The sequence below is a fragment of the Neopelma chrysocephalum genome, unplaced genomic scaffold (genome assembly GCF_003984885.1).
Source record: "Neopelma chrysocephalum unplaced genomic scaffold, ASM398488v2 Primary Assembly neopelma1_184630, whole genome shotgun sequence".
NCBI lineage: Eukaryota > Metazoa > Chordata > Aves > Passeriformes > Pipridae > Neopelma > Neopelma chrysocephalum.
Window position 1 is genome coordinate 3164 of NW_020938507.1, and position 16140 is coordinate 19303.

At 59.5% G+C, this 16140-nt stretch overlaps 1 protein-coding gene across 1 annotated transcript; it reads left to right on the forward strand.

The window, feature by feature from the left end:
* Positions 1-4361: 4361 nt before the first annotated feature.
* LOC113962703 (sulfhydryl oxidase 1-like) lies at positions 4362-15022 on the forward strand. The gene is made up of 12 exons (XM_027673467.1): positions 4362-4666; positions 6853-6953; positions 8268-8316; positions 8498-8600; positions 9379-9469; positions 9696-9841; positions 10284-10418; positions 10613-10742; positions 12565-12687; positions 12777-12921; positions 13177-13356; positions 13740-15022. The coding sequence occupies exons 1-12, from the start codon at positions 4390-4392 to the stop codon at positions 14459-14461; spliced, it is 2202 nt and encodes a 733-aa protein (XP_027529268.1). The 5' UTR covers positions 4362-4389; the 3' UTR covers positions 14462-15022.
* Positions 15023-16140: the final 1118 nt, after the last annotated feature.

The window sequence follows — 16140 nt, forward strand, 5'->3', positions numbered from 1 at the left end:
GGCACAGCAGTCCTTGGTAGGTGAGACCTTGCTTACGTTGCAGGACTACTGTCACAGCAAGAGAGGAGTGCTCCGTTGTCATCCCTGTGGTATTCTCAGTTTCATGCGCTGCAATTAAACCACCTGCCAAATAATGATGTGGCAAATCTGGGCGGTGTGGCCTCCTCCAATCTGCTCCTGGAAACTGGGAAGATGAGCTGGGGTGGAAAACATCTGCTCTGTGCAGCCTGGGTCATGGTGATCCTTTATGACTGTTGGTAGATCTTAAGTTTGCAGGTAAAATGTTCCCTTCCCAGACATACCAATGACAGTGCCAGTTCCTCCTGATCCCCCCAGGTTCCTCTGAAAGGAGCAAGGGCAGTGTTGCTGCCGTCCTTTGGAGCAGGGATGAATCAGCAGAGGGTGAATAGCAGGGAGGTTGGTACTGCTGTAGTCTCTCTGCAGACACAAACTACGTGAACACATTCATCACATCCTGAGAATGCACCCTGGATTTGCTTTTACGCCTCTCGTTATTACAGGCTGGTTGGGCTTGAAAGGTAGAAATCAACTATTTCTGACCAAGCCTGTCTCTCAGAGTCAGCAATTCCCAGCTACCACTGGGGGCTACAAGGGGCTTTCCTGATCTTCACAGGTGTCAGCCCAGCAGAGCCAATGCAGGGGGTGGGAAGCCATCGGGGTTTACATCCACTCCATGTGTTATTCCCTGTGTTGGCAAAGCTGGCAGGTTTGTGGCACAGACGCTTCCAAAGGTCTCGTCTGAAGCCATGTCTCAGTGGAGGTGTGACTCGTGCCACTAGTGGAAAAGTGTCACCTGGATTGGAATGTCAGGGAGATGGCAGGTGGCACAATTTTCACTCACCCTCTGAGGCTGTTTGGAGACATTGATCGGGGAAATGAGGCTTTTTCTTTTGTTTACAGAAGGACTGCACTTTAAGCAGTGCTGTGCCGCAGATCAAGGAAGGCTCCACTGAGTTCATCACTCCCATCTTGTGACCCTGGAGAGGAAAACTGTTAAGCCTCCTCTGCAACTGGTATTTCCAAGGTGCTTATGGGGCAGTTGGATGCAAACTTCTCTGAACAGCCTCCCAAATGCCAGTGCTGGGTGACGGAGTTGCCATGATTCTATCATGAGTCTTGCACTGGTTGCGTGTTTTCCTTGGAGTCAGTTCCTGGAATCACACAATTAGGTAGGAACGTGTTCTTTAATTTTCAAGGAAGAAAGTCCATTTCAGGACCTCCCTGGCCCCGAACCTTCTCAACCAAAAAGAAGCAAGAAGGTCCTGGGTTGGCTCACCTGGCCATTTTGAACCTTTGGTGTTTTGCAGGCAGATTCATGCTTTTAAAAATGGACGATAAAAGCCTTTCTCCATTCTTTGAAAGGCAGTCCTTTCCATCACTTCAAGGGCTGAATACATAAAACCCGACTACTTTTTCCTCCTCTCCTCTCTAACTCAGCACAGAGGCAACCTGGGTAGCTTTGTGTCTGTGAAAACAATCCATTTTGGGTGCACGAAACAAGTTCTGCAGGGCTGAAATGATTTTGGTGAGGTCGTGGCGGCCTTTGAGGCTCTCAGCCTGTTGATGTTGCCCACGCCTCGTTGACTTCAAGGAGATTCCTGCTGGGTGTTAGTCTGGGAAAGGAGATTTTAGAGCTGATGAGCTTAATGAACTGAAGCCACTGCTCAGCTGCTGCATAGAGAGTTGTGCAGCATGGGAACCTCTGTGGTCATCCTTAGCCCATGGCCTTGCTATGTAGGAGTGAAGTACAACTCTTCCCAAAGTTAAGGATGCTGAGCTGGGCACTGAAGAGTTGGTTGTGAAAACCAAGGAGCTTCCTGAATGTGCCATGGAAGCCTAAAGTTGGGCTTCAGGGCTGGCTGGGGCTCAGCAGCCGGGCATCCAGGGTCACCCAGCACCCATCCCATGGCTTTGCGGCCTGCAGGCTCCACTGGCAGCCAGAGAGGACAAAAAGGCAGATGGCGCTGGGAGTGTGTTTCTAAAACCTCCCCAGACTTCTACTGCTCCTTGATTGCTTTTAATTCATCTTAGTTACTCTCAAATCCATCTTAAAAAGGGTTGTTTCAAAATCTCTGCTTCATCTTTGACTTTCCACGCCCTGTCTCAGGGTGTTCTGCAATGAAAATCTGTCTTTTCCTGGTTTGAGGTGGAAGAAAAGCCTCCTTTCTTGCTTTGCAGCAGCATTAAAAGGAAAAAAAAGGCTTTTGGGGCAAGTCTGTGCCTGGAAAACTCCACGCCCCGCCACTGAAGGAGGCTATTGCCTGGGGAGCCTTGGGGATGGGACGTGCCAGCTGGGCAGTAGGGTCGGCAGTCCTTGCTGTTCCTGGGGCAGCAGGAAGCAGGAGCATCCCCACCCCAGGGCTTCAGCAGATGAGCAATGGTGTGGCTCACCCCAAAAGGAGCTGCAGCCCTGGGGTGTGGGCTCTTGCCCCTGCACCTTAAGGGTTCATGCTGCTTTTGCATCTGAAAAAGGATTCAAGGAATTTGGGCTGCCTCGGAGGAAGGAGTGAGCTGGATGGGGAGGATGCTGGCAATTACACTGGTGCTGAGCACCTCTCCTTCCCCTGGATAACCTAATCAAGTTGATGAGCCCTGAATATAAAGGCTTTGACCCTGGGTAAGATAACGGTGATGACATCCATAAACAGAGGATTTTTGTCTTTTAATCACCAGCTGGATGAAGACAAGTCCCGGCAAGGTCTCTGTCAGTAGTGAGGAACCACCTTTCAGAGCAGCCCTGCACTGTGCTGTGTGTCTCTCCATCCTGGTTGGATGGTGAGGTGTGATAATCCTTTAAGCATTTAATTACAGCTGGCAGGGCTGGAGCAGACCATCTTCTGCCCCATTCCCATCAGCCTGGACCCGCCGAATATGGGTGGGAGCAATGCCGCGGATTGTGTCCGCCAGGCTCTGTCCCTCCAAGCCAGGCTGTCTCAGGGGGCCCTGTCACTCTCCAGAGCTGTGCCCCGTGTGGAGCCCCTGCCCTCTGCTGCCCCGGCAAGGCTTGGCTCTGGCAGGCTTGTTTTTCTAGCATGGCAAGTCCGCCTAAAATACCTAGGTGGGGCTCAGCATGGATAATGGCCTTCCTGGGGACAGAGCCAGCAACCAGCCCTCAGCAGCCATGAGCACCCCCCAGTGCTGGGGGTTCCCTTGGCCTCAGGGGCTGGGGAGGGAGCAGAGGGCTGGATTTTGGGGCTGTGTCCACCTCTCTGGTGCCCGGCTCTGCCCCGGGGCTCTGAGCAACGGGCACCTTCCGCCTGGGAGCCGGTGACGTGGGTGTGTGCGTGAGCGAAGGCACGGCCCCGGGAGGATGGAATCATGGAGTCCTAGAAGGGTTTGGGCTGGAAGGGACCTTAAAGAACATCTCATTCCAACCCCCCTGCTATGGGCAGGGACACCTTCCACTAGAGCAGGTTGTTTCCAGCCCTGGCCAACCTGGCCTTGAACGTTTCCAGGAATGGGGCAGCCACAGCTGTTCTGGGCAACCTGTGCCAAGGCCTCACCACAGTCACAGGGAAGATTCTGCTTTTCCTAACCTAAACCTACTCTCAGTTTGAACCCATTCCCTTAAAGGGGCCACTGGGGTTGGAAGGCTGCTTATTTTTGGATTTTGGGGGTGTCACTGGGTATCCTCGCTGGGTGTCCCTGGCAGGGTTGGGGCAGGGGGGTCTCGGGGTGCCTGTTGGGTGGTGCCCCAGTGACACCGGCTGATGTCAGACACTGCCTGTAATGGTGGCACTGCGGTTTTTGGGGCTGAATCAGCCACCGTTGCCATTACGGAATCACAGAATGAATTAGGTTGGAAAAGATCATCGAGTCCAACCTGTGACCAAACAGACCCATATCAGCTAGTCCAGTCCATGTCCACTCTTTCCTTAAACACCTCCAGGCACTGTGACTCCACCACCTCCCTGGGCATTCCTTGCTTTATCAGAATTTTATTGTATTATGCCATCTGCCCCCTAAGGGAGGGTAACTGCATCAAGGGGGCCATTGCGGGCTCCCCCCGATGTAGGGGCACCGGGAGGAAGCTGGGGGGAGTGGTTATTGAGGGCTCCCCTGTGATGTGAGCGCACCAGGGGGGATCTGGGGCGGTATTTGGGGCTTCCCTGTGATTTGGGGGACCTGTGAAGGGTATTGCGCCCCCTCCACAATGTAGGGGCGTTGAGGGGAGGTTGGAGAGTTACTGGGGGCTCCCCCCGCGCTGTGGGGGGCTGAGGGGGGTCCTTGGGCTCATCCCCCTCGCCGGGGGGTGCCGGGGGGGTTCCCCGCCGTGTCCCCGCCCCGGCCCCGCCTCAGGGGCGGTGCCAAGGGCGGCTCCGGGCGCTAAAGGCGGCTCCGGGCGGCTCCGGGCGGCCTTGGCGGGCGATGTGGCGGCGGCGGGCGCGGGCCGGGGGTCGCGGGGGGCCGGCGGCTCTCCCGCCGCTGCTCCTGCCGTTCCTGCTGCTGCTGCTGCTCCGGCTGCCCGCGGCGCGGCCCGGCCGCCTCTACTCGCCCTCGGACCCGCTGGAGCTGCTGGGGCCGGACGCGGAGGGGCGGCTGCTGGGCTCCTCCAGCGCCTGGGCCGTCGAGTTCTTCGCCTCCTGGTGCGGCCACTGCGTCCACTTCGCGCCCACATGGCGGGCCCTGGCCCACGACATCCGCGGTGAGTCCCCGGCCCCGCTGTGCCGCCGCCCCCCCCCCCCTTCGCCTCATGCCCGCCTGGCCCCCCATCAGCACCCCCCAACCCTCCCTGCGCCCGTGCCCTTGTACCCCCTGCCCCTTATCCCCGTCTCTGATCTCTTCCATCAGCACCCCATTTAATCGCCCGTGCCTCCGCCCCTGCACCCTTAAATTCCCCCTGTATCGCTGTCTGTTCACCTGTCAGCACCCCCAAATCCTCCCTGTGCCCCTGAAGCCCCATCAGCGCCCCTAAATCCCTCCTGCGTCCTTGTCCTATCATCCCCCTCCTCCTCTCCACCCACACTCTTAAATCCTCTCTGCATCCCTGGCCCTGCATCCTCGTCCCCGTCAGCATCCCTGCATCCCCTCTGCGCCCTCCCCATCAGCAGCCCTCCATCCCCTCTGCCCTTCCCTCCATCAGCCCCCCAGAACCCCCCTGCGGCCCAGCCTCCCTGGAGCGGCAGCCTGGTGGGAAGGCCCAGCCCCCCCACGGTGCCCAGGGCCTCCCCATGACATCCAGGCCTGGCTTAGCAGCATCCCTGGAGACGCTTCAGCTGGGAGAAGCCCAGACTGAGCCCGCCCCAGGCATAGGGGGGTCCTGCTGGCCCCCAGACCCTCCCTCAGCCCCGCTTCTCCCGGTGCCCACATGGATAGGGATGGCAGGGCGCTGGGCACTGATCCCAGCTGGTTTATTCCCGGCTTTGACCTTGATGCCTGGCCTGGCTGGTGCCCAGCCCCGTCTGGCGACCCGCGCACGCCGCTGCCGTGCCCCTCGTCCCGGCGGGGCTCATCCTGCCTCCCGCGGCATCCCGAGGCGCGCTCCCTGTTATTGCCGTAATTGATACAGCGCGGTCGCTGCGGGGTGAGTCAGGGCGCCGGCCGGGCGGGCATCCCGTCCCTCCGAGGGCATGCCGTCCCTCCCCGGGGATGCCGTCAGCGATCCCCAACGGGGCAGGATGTGAGGAATGGGATGCGTGCCCGGGCCCCGCGGGGAGAACGCCGGCTCTCCTGGCCCCTCTCCAGAACAGGGTTCCCCCAGGGCTCCCCGCTCCGGAGGCTGGACCGCGGACAGTGTGACCGTGGAGGCAGGGCGGGGAAGCCGCCCCCGTGCTGCTCAGCATCCTCGCTGCCCGTTCCCACGGGTGGATTTTCGTAGGAGTGGGCTGGGTGGGGAGGATGCCAGGGTGACCCGCGGGCACCACGTGCGGATGACTCCAGGAGCGTGCCTGGCTCCGTGCAGCAGGGCTTGTCACCAGCCCTCCTGTGCCACGGGTGCCGGGGCAGTGGGAAACGGCTCACCTGCCCTGTCACCTGAGACACAGGACGATCCCAGCAGGTCTCTACCTCCAACGTGCTCCAGCCTAGGGCAGCACGGGCTCCATCCATGTGCTGGCACTGTGTCCCTCCCTGTCCCGCTCTAAGGAGAGGCTGGGTGTTCTCCAGCTTGTGTCCTTTACACTAAAAAGAAGCCATTTCAGAGCTTTATTCTCCATTTTCCTGCTGGTTTTCAGAGCCAGCTGCTTAAAATGCCTCCATGCCCCCATTTCTCCATCTGTTTTACCCCAGGAACCTGCCAGTCCTCACCAGGGAGGAGGTGGACAGTCACAAAGGGGGGAGTGAATGCTTGGAAACCAGGGGGGCTCTGCTGCAGTGCCTTGGCTTGGCTGCTGGTTTTGGGTTGGTCCCTACCGGTTATTGACCGTGCCCTTGGTCTGGGGTGAGATGAGGTGGAGCCCATGTTCCTTGCTCTCCCTGAGCCATGGTTAGCCATCCCTCCCCTTCTCCCGGTGGCCTCTTCCCAGGAGCTGGGGCAGAGGCTGGACAGGCAGAACCAGCTGGGCAGGCACTGTCGGGCAGAGCTTCCTGAGCTCCGGCACTGGCGAGGGCAGGGCGTGCAAAGCCAGGTCCCGCCTCACAGCTTTCCCTCTTCCTGCTGCCCGAAAAGTAGGGCACCAAACACCAGCATGGACCGTGGCTCTGGGCGTTTGGGCTTGGAAAACATTAGTCGGTGTCCTGCAAAGAGCGAGCAGTGATTTTTGGGACAGGAGGATCTGTGCCACCGTCACAGTGGGAGATCGCTGCTGTCTCCACAGCAGTTGCCGGGAGGAGGGCAATTTTTGGGGCCACAGAGGGGCTGAGCTGAGCTGACCTCATCCTCTGTCCCCTCAGAGTGGAGGCCTGCGGTGATCCTGGCGGCCATCGACTGTGCCGACGAGGACAACCAGCAAGTGTGCTCCGATTTTGGGATAACCGGCTTCCCCACGATGAAGGTGAGGGCCGTGTGTGCCAGGCACTTCCTGGGTTTCACTGTGCTCTGCCGTTTGGCCTGTCCTGCTCTTGCTCAATGAAATCGACAGGGCTATTGGACCAAAATACTCCCTTTGGGGTTGTGCAGGCTGGAGCTGTTTTGCCCTTCCCCAAAACATAGCTGTGGCCGGGCTGCAGCCAGCACAACTGCTGGGTGATGGAGCAACAGGGTGGGGGAAAACCAAAATGCTGCTTCGTGACGAAATGTAGAGGCTGGATCTCTCCTAGGAGGGGAGAGTCTGAATCCTGAGTTGAAAATGCCGTGGAAAGGCTGTTGGAGGGCAGAGACAGGTTGCAGGGGCAGGTTTTGTAGGAGGGCACAGGGATGCTGCAGGAGGTGGTGTCTCCTGGGAGCCTCCTGCGGTGGCTGGCAGGGTGCCACCCCTCCTCCTGGGCCTGTGCCCAGCCCTTTAGCTGTGTCAATACACTGTTTTGCAGCACTTCCCGCTGCAAACAGAGCCTTGCTCCAACACAAGCAGTGAAGCCAAAGCACTCCAGGTGCTAAACCTGGCAGTTAAAACCAGGATTGCCTTGAGATGGAACTGGGTAGGGATAAGGGTTTTATCAGACATGCCATCAGTCTCAGCTTACAGGTCAGCTCAAGGTGGAGTCAGATTTGGGGCTTTTCCGGGCAGGTTGGCTTGGTCCCAGCCCTGCCCTGGGGTCTCACTGAGCACCCACTGCCCTGGGACACTGAGGAAGCATCTCCCAGGGCAGGGAGCTGTGCTGATGTGGCCATGCCATGAAGTCACTTGCTTCACATCCCCTGTCCCTGCCAAGCACCTTTTGCAAACAGTCCCTGCTCCCAGCCCAGCCTGCAAAGCAAACACCTGGCTGATGCAACCTGCTGTCGCTGCTGTGGCTGTACTGTGGGCACTGGAGCCACTGTGGGAGGCCAGGAGGGGGGAAAAACCCCTGTCTCCTGCTTTGTCAGAGCTCTGGAGCAGAGAGACTGTGGTTTCCAGGACTGGGAAGGTTCCAGCTGCCTCTGTGGGACCCCTGGAGACACCTGCTCCACTGCCTGCCAGTGCTCAGCCCTTGGCTGGACAGGCTCCCAGCCTCCCCTGCGTCCCTCCCCTCCAAGGATGCCCCAAAAGATGGGAACACGGTCGGGAGCTCCCTCTGTGGTGGCTGGTGACAGTTGATGTTCTGCAGTGTTGTGGGGAAACTGAGGCAGAGCTGGTCTGTGGGCAGCCTCAGCCTGCTGGGCTGCACTGCCCCCGTCCCACTCCAAACACTCACTCCAGTTTCCCCTTGTGGGTTTTTTTCCCTTTCAGTTCTTCAGAGCTTTTAGCAAGAAGGCAGAAGATGGGATAAGGATTACCAGTGAGTATTCAGAGCCATGGGGGTTTTTACCCTGGGTGTGAATGTCCCTGCTGCCCCCACACCCCATGCATTGGGATACTGGGGAGTCTGGTGGGGGTCAGCTTCAAGAAGCTCCCCTGGGCCTCAGCCCATGGGACTGGCTTCCCCAGGACTGACTCCTTGGCATCCTGTCCCCCTGCAGATCCCAGTGCCACGGTCGAGGACCTGCGCCATGCCATCATCACCAACCTTGAGCAGAGCCAGGACTCCTGGCCACCCGCCTGTCCTCCGCTGGAGCCGGCCAGGTAGGGGCACTGGCATGTGGGGGTGGCTCTGGTGGCCTCTGTCCCATGGGGAGCAGCTTTCTTGGGAAATCCTGAATCAAAACCAAGCATGGAGCAGCCACTGCATCACCCACGTCCCAGGGAGACACAGATCACCTGGCCAGGGTAGAGCCAGTTACGTGGCCCGGATGAGATGGGCCATGCTGTTGCATCTCCTAACGAACCTGCTCATCAACCTTAATTAGAGCAAGCAATTCCTGGGCCCCCAATTCCTGGGGATGTGGCAATGCTGTGCCATGCTGAGTGAGGCTTCTGCCATTAGGAGTTTTTACTGTCCTGAGGAAGGGTTTTCTTGATTCTGTACAATGTTGTCCTTGCCAGACCAGGCAGTTGCTCCACTGTCCTGGGAGGGACCATTTGGATTTCCCAAAGCAATGGTTGAGCTGGGCTTTTGCTTCAGGTCTCTGGTGCCTTTGTGTCCTAGCCAAAAAGAAACACTAGCCCTGGTACAGGTTCATTGCTGCTTTATCCCCTGGGTGAGTGTGCAGCTCCCTCTTGCCCTGGCCTGCCTGTGCTTTGTTTTTCACCTCCTTGGCTGACCCCAGTGGGTTTTCTCAAAGCCTGTGTACCGGAGCAGAAAATTGGGCTGGAAACTTGAGCAGGGAAGAACTGCTGGCTCAGTGGGGCTGAACCTGCACCAGCATTCCCTGCCGGATTTCAGTCCTGCTCCTTCTGAGTGGGAGGGCAGAGCATCCTGCTGATGCCAAGGCACCTGCTGCCTCCCTCCTCTCTCTTGCAGCACGGAGGAGGTTCGCACTTTCTTCCAGAGGAACAAGGACCAGTACTTGGCGCTGATCTTTGAGAAGAGCAACTCCTTCGTGGGCAGAGAGGTGGGTACAGCTGCCTTTATTCCCCATGTCTCTTGGAGCACGTGTCCCTGGTGCCTGATAACTCCTGGGTGCCTTTGGCAGAGAAGTTCTCTCCAGGCAGGCTCCCTGCTCAGCTTGCACATGGCTTAGCAGGTGCAAAGTTACACAGGGCGTTAAACAGCCCTGCTGCATCCCTGGTGGGGCTGGAGGTCCCTCTGCACCCCCCATCTGACCCTGGGGCTTGCAGGTGGCCCTGGACATGCTGCAGTATGAGAATGTGGCAGTGAGGAGGGTGCTGAGCAGCGAGGAGGAGCTCGTGGAGAAGTTCGGGGTCACCACCTTCCCCTCTGGATACCTGCTCTTCCGCAACGGCTCGTTCTCCCGCCTGCCCGTGTGAGTGTGGGACACGGTGGGGTGAGTCTGGGGGTGCTGGTGGGGTGCCACGCTTGTGCTCCATCTCTCTGTGCTCCTTTGTAATTGTTGGAAAGTTCATTAGGAAAGGAGACAGTGGCTGGGCTGGCGAGGCTGGCAGAGGGTTGCTGGTGGGCACTGAACAGGACTGCCAGCCCTGCCTGGAGCTAGCAGAAGGGAAAATGGCTTGTGACTGAGCCATCCCCACACCACATCTGCCTGGAGGTGGTGGCTCAGCTCTGCTGCAGGTTGTGTGTCAGGATACCCACTGCCAGGGCAGGTGGAGAGTACAAACCACCCCACATGCACTCCCCAGGTCTGATTGCCTGTCTGGCTACGCCTTCATCTCCTTTGCTTCCTCCTTGGGGTCAGGGGCTGTTTGGGAGGCAAGAGGGACGTGCTCACGGCCTCTCCTTCCTTGCAGGCACATCGAGGCACGTTCCTTCTACACCTACTACCTGCGCACGCTCACGGGCATCACCCGCGGCTCCTACAAGCTGAACACAACCAGCAGCACCTCCAACGAGACCGACGCGGCCCCGCTGATCCGCGCCGACCGGTCAGACCCCCCGGCACCATCCCGGGGCACCTGGGGCTGGGGGGAGGAGGAGGAGGAGGAGGAGGTGCCTTGGCCACGGGTGGGCGAAGGGCTGGGACCGTGCCTTCCCCTGGGAGAACACCGAGTCGTGGCTGAGTGTCTGGGGTTGCGAGTTAAGGGACTGATGGGCCCTGATGTTGCGCTGCCCTCCCCAGCTCCAAGCTGTACATGGCCGACCTGGAGTCCGCGCTGCATTACTCGCTGCGGGTGGAGGCCGCACGAGCCTCGGCGCTGTCGGGAGCACAGCTGGCCGCCTTCAAGTGCTACGTGGCTGCACTGGTGAAGGTGAGGAGCTTTCGGTGTTGGGAGAGGAGCTGTTTGTGAAATGCAGGCGCAGGGGACGGGCCACCACGTCCCGGTGCTCGCAGGTAGCGAAGCGTGGCGGCCTTGGGTGTGAGCCCTGTGTCCTGGTGCTCAGCGTATCCCAGGGCTGCTGTCAGACAGTCCCCACCCCTGTGGATGTCCACATTCAGCCCAGAGTCCCAACAAGAGCCAAGAGAGGGTGCTGGAGTGTTTCAGACAAGATGTGGGGTGTCTGCTTTGGTGGGCAGAGCACGATTGGCACTCGCAGGAGGTGTCAAGGCAGCAGGTCTTTTCAGAAGAGAGGCTGTTGCCTGCTGGGTTGTCAGAGATGGTCAGAGGGGTTTGTCTGTCTGATCTCCATGCTCAGCTCCAGGAGCTGATCTCTGCAGGCTCCTTTGATAACAGTCCAGGAAAGGGACTCCTGCTCTGAGTCAGGCTCCGGAAGAGCCTAATTTAAGGTCTCCTTTATTCTTCTCTGTTGGGCTTCGTGAAGCTGAAGTGAATGGGAGCTTTGAGCCAGCACAGGCAGGGCAGTTTAATTTCTTGCTGTGACTGAGTGCTGCATTTGACTGAGGTTTTGCCACTAGGTCTGCAGGAGCCCTGTCCCCATCCCTGTCACAGCCTGGGCTCCTTGGCAGACCTTCACCCGGCCATGCCCACTTTCTTTGCTCCCTCCTTTGTCACACAGGGTCTCATGCTCAGTTTGGACCTTGCACATGTGCAAGACACCCCCTGTTCCCACCCCTGTCTGCTCTTCCCCAGGAAAGAGCTCCAAACATGAGCCACTGGTGCAACAAGTCTTAAGTCCTCAGCTCAGAACTTCATGTGGCTCCTCCTCTGTTTGCCCCCAGCCATCACCCTTGCTCTTTCTCCCTTTAATGAGAACCACAGAGTTAGGGAAACAAACCCCCATCACACCAGCTCCCTGACTGGGGTGGTGGGGAGCAGCAGTGGTTTTATTTGATCCACTATTAATCCTTCCTGCAAACTTTCCCCTCCATGAGCTGTAGTGGTGGGTGGTGGGTGCCGGTGCTTCCCCGAGGATGCTGAGCCAGTGCTGCCGTTCCTGCACTCCTCCACAGGACGGAGCAGCATCCCCAGGATTGCTGCCAGCCCAGGCTCAGCCTGGGGGAGCTCAGCCAGCAGGTCCAAGCCTTAACTGTTGCGATCCCAAGAGATATTTAAAGGGAAGGAGAGAGGTAAAAATCCTAATGCGGAAAGAAGCCTGGAAAGCAGGGAATTGCATGGCAAAGCCTCCTCCTGTCCCAGGAGCCGGGGTGACGGTGCATTTTGCAGCAGAACTATCAGGTCGCAGATGAAGTCTGTGAATTTGGGTCTTCCACTGTGATTCCCCACAGGCCCAGAAATAACAGGTCAGATTCAGCAAAACGCTCCTTTCTTTGGCTTCCCCATCACTCTTCCTGTGTGCTGCTGGTCTCATCCTTGGTCCCTCTGTCTGTCCATCCATCAATGGCACGGGCTGGCCCCTCTCCCTGGAGTGGTTTTAAAGTGCAGCTGCTAATCGGCTTTGCCAGACTTATGGTCAGAGTGGCTTTTTGCCTCCCTCAGTTGGGGCTGAGGTTTGGAGCCTGAACATGCACACAGGGGACTTGCCAACTGTGGGGGGACAAGGCACAGCCCCCAGCCCCTTGGACACAGGCACCAAAACCTTGCCAGGACGCTGCTGCCCTCCAGCACAGAGGATGCTGGTGCTGCCCAGTGCCTGTCCTGGTGAGCTGGCGGTGCCTGCAGGCTGCTCCCAGCATGGAGTCTGTGTTTCCTCAGCCCTCTCCCCCCTCTGCAGTACTTCCCCGGGCGCCCCTGCGTGCAGACCTACCTGCAGACCCTGGATGGCTGGCTGAGGAACTGGACGGAGCCCGAGCTGCCCCGCGACGTTTTGAAGGAGGCCATGAAGAATAACAAAGATGTAAGATGCCCACGGGGACCCTGGCCCCTGCTCTCATTAACCCTGCCCCTTGTCCCCCAGCTGGCAATACCTGTCTGTCTGTCCACCAGGCCTCCAACCCCGCCATGCTCCCCACCAATGTGACCTGGGTGGGCTGCCAGGGCAGCGAACGCCACTTCCGTGGCTACCCCTGTGGGCTCTGGACCATCTTCCACCTGCTGACCGTCCAGGCTGCCAAGAACGGCCCTGACAAAGGTATCGGCATCCCTGGGGGAACTGGGCTCAGACAGGGTGTGTCTGGGTGGGCTGTGGCATGGGCAGGGGGGCTGTGTGCAGGAAAAGCCTTGTTTCCCCCTTTCTTCATCTCGTCCAGAGGCAGGTTTGCAGGGGGCACAAAAGACACAGAGTCACAGCGCGGGGTCACCACCTCAACTGTGGGACTGCAGTGGTGGCACTGTGGGGTTTGGGCTCACCCTCCCTTTTTCCCCCCCATCCTCTGCCTCCCCCCAGAGCTGCCTCTGGAGGTGCTGAGCACCATGCGCTGCTACGTCCGGCACTTCTTCGGCTGCCAGGAGTGCGCCGAGCACTTCGAGGACATGGCGGCCAAGTCCATGGACCGGGTGTCGAGCCGGGAGGAGGCCGTGCTCTGGCTCTGGTCCCACCACAACGAGGTCAACGCTCGCCTGGCGGGTAAGGGGGGCTGCCAGGAGGGGAGTCGGAGCGGCTTCCCCAGGGAAAAGGGGAGGTGAGGGGGAGGAACATCCCTCCTCCTGGATGGATCTGGCAAATGGCTGCAGGGGGCAGCGGTGGGAACATCCCATTGTCCCCCGTCTCAGGGGACAGCAGCTGGTCACCCAGGTTCAGACTGCCCTGGAGATGCAGTTGGGTCTTACGTGCTCCCTGCAGGGAGCTCCCCAAAGCTGCCACATGCCCTTGGAGGACCCCTCCTCCCAAGATGGCTCGTCCAAACGTCCCCATCCCCAGCTGCTGGACTCTCCAGTGTGTTTATACTGATACAGGGGGAGGGTGTCACATGTCCCCTCTAACCCCCTCGCTGGCTCCGGTCCCTGCAGGAGGTGACACGGAGGACCCCAAGTTCCCCAAGCTGCAGTGGCCTCCGCCGGACATGTGTCCCCAGTGCCACAAGGAGGAGCGGGGGGTACATGCCTGGGAGGAGCCGGCCGTGGTCACCTTCCTCAAGGCACACTTCTCCCCGGCCAACATCTACATGGACTATGCCGAGCCCGACCCCATCCCCGGGGCCAGGGAGGGGACCGGCGCCAGGCTGGGCACCGAGGGCCCTCGAGTGGAGAGGGGGAGAGAAGAGGCAGAGGAGGACAAGGAGAGGGAGGGCGAGGCGAGGGTTGCGGGGCGGCCGGCCCTCGCGGAGCCGCGGCGCCCCAGCATCGTGCGGCTGATCCCCAAGATGGGCGACGACATCGTGGACCTGGACTCCTTCAGCGACCAGCACTTCAAGACCCAGGCCCTGCGGGCCGCGTCCGGCCGGCGCCGCAGGATCAGCAAGCGGGACACCATCGCCCTGCCCCGGGATGCCGGCGAGGGCAGGGAGCGCCGGCGGGCGCCCGGCATCGTGCTCCGGGAGGAGGAGGATGTCGGGGAGGGCCTGCGGAGGAGCCCCTGGCTGCGGGTGCTTGGATTGGGCTTCTCCCGCCTGGACATCAGCCTCTGCATCGCCCTTTACTTCCTCTCCTCCATGTGCCTCCTGGCCATGTACACCTTCTTCCGCCTCCGCACCCGCGCCCGGAAAGGCCGCCCTGGCTTCCCCATGGCCTGAGAGGGGTTTGGGGGGCTGGGGGCTGTCCATAGGGAGGGTGGGCTGAGTCAGAGCGCCGCTGGGCAAGCGTTTTGTCCCCCAGCGGGAAGGGGTTTGGCGCATCCCCCTTGGGAGCTGCCCCAGTCACGGCAGTCACCTCACCCGTGGTAGGGGGCGGAGGGTGTAGGGCTGTTTTTGGGGGGAAGGTGTTGGAGCATCCCCCTCTCAGGTCATAGTGCCATGTTTTTGGGCATGCAGGAGCTGGGATGCCAACAGTGGTTTGTGTTTTGGCACCCAGCTGCCCTTGGAAGCTCCCAGACACTAGGCTGGTTTCAAACTGGGAATCCCGGTCCTGTGCTGAGGAGCAGCCCTTCGGGGTGTAACCACTAGTGGGGCCAGGAGGATGGGGGTTTAACCCCCCAAAAGCGGAGGCTGATGAGTGGGGGTGGCAGTCATGGGTTCAGCTGCATTTTGTGTCCCCCTTCTGAGACAGGGCCCGGACCCCCCCACCTTTCCTCGCCGCCTCCCTGCGCTGTTGCTCGTTCTCTGCTTGTCTTAGTGGAATAAATTATTTTTGCCGACGCCTGTCCTGCTGTGTTGCCTGGTCCCTGCTGTGTGGGCACACTGGGGTGCCATCTTCCCTTCCTGCTGTCCCCTCTCCAGCCTCCCCATCGCCCTGAGAAGAGCACTTGGTTTAAAACTCCTTTAAATATTTTTAATTATGATTGTACATTTTTGCTTTGAGATGCACCAGTAGCCGTTCCCCCTCCCCTTCCCACCCCCCCCCCTACAGCTGGCATGTCCCTGTCCCTGGGGTGGCTCATGATTTCTCCTCAGGCAGAGTGAGGGGAAGAGAATCTGTGGGGACCAGGAAGCTGCTGGAAAAAAAGTTGGCACAAGCTGTGGAGCTGCAGTTCAGTGCTGGCCACGCCCATGGTCCGAAGCAGGGAGACACACGGCGGCATCCCTGGGGAGCAGGATCACCGTGGGCGTGGGCCCCCTGTGCCTGTCCCCGATTCTCTCTGCCCTTTTATCCTTGTTAGGAATCATTAAGGAAAATGGTTGTTTTCCAGAACCAGGGCTGGGGCCATCTGCTCTCCCGGCGCTGCCTAAATCCCCCTGTAACAAATTCATTGGGATTACGCTGCCCTCCCCTAATCCTGGCCCATCCCCCCGCGTGGGGGATTTAAAAGGATTAGAGCCCGGCCGATAATAAACTTTATTAAGGGGGAGGGGGGGTGTCAATCCGATTTGGAGCCTTTTTCTTGATATCTTCACTTTGCCCAGGTGGGAGGCGAGGGCTGGCAGGAAGGGGAGGGGAGCGGCCGGCTTCGCTCCTGTCCAGGCACGGGAGCTCTGCCTCCTCCATCCTTTCCTTCCCCACTGCCCTTGAAATGAATTCCCTTGTTCGGTCTCTCCTTCTTTAATACCTGTGCGTGGTCACACCTCCGGGGGCTGTGGCGCTGGCACCGCGGTCCCGCCACTGCTGGCCCACTTGGCCTTGGCCATGTCCCTTAGCCGGGGACTCAGTGGCCTCATCCCAGCGTGGAGGGGGGGCTGCGTCCCTCCAGCCCTGCCCACCACCGGGTGATGGATGGGGAAGTCTCATCGCTGCTGCCTCCTTCTCCTTGATTTCCCTGGGGGGTTCACCCCCAACATCAATAACCCCCCTTTCACCCCCTCCCCGCCAGCTGCTCCCC

What these genes read in the sequence shown, in the direction of transcription:
- LOC113962703 (XM_027673467.1), top strand. Translation starts at nt 4,390, where the DNA reads ATGTGGCGGCGGCGGGCGCGGGCCGGGGGTCGCGGGGGGCCGGCGGCT. An exon ending in ACTCCTTCGTGGGCAGAGAG is followed by an intron (nt 9,470 to 9,695) that starts GTGGGTACAGCT and finishes TGGGGCTTGCAG; the next exon opens with GTGGCCCTGGACATGCTGCA. An exon ending in GGTCAACGCTCGCCTGGCGG is followed by an intron (nt 13,357 to 13,739) that starts GTAAGGGGGGCT and finishes CGGTCCCTGCAG; the next exon opens with GAGGTGACACGGAGGACCCC.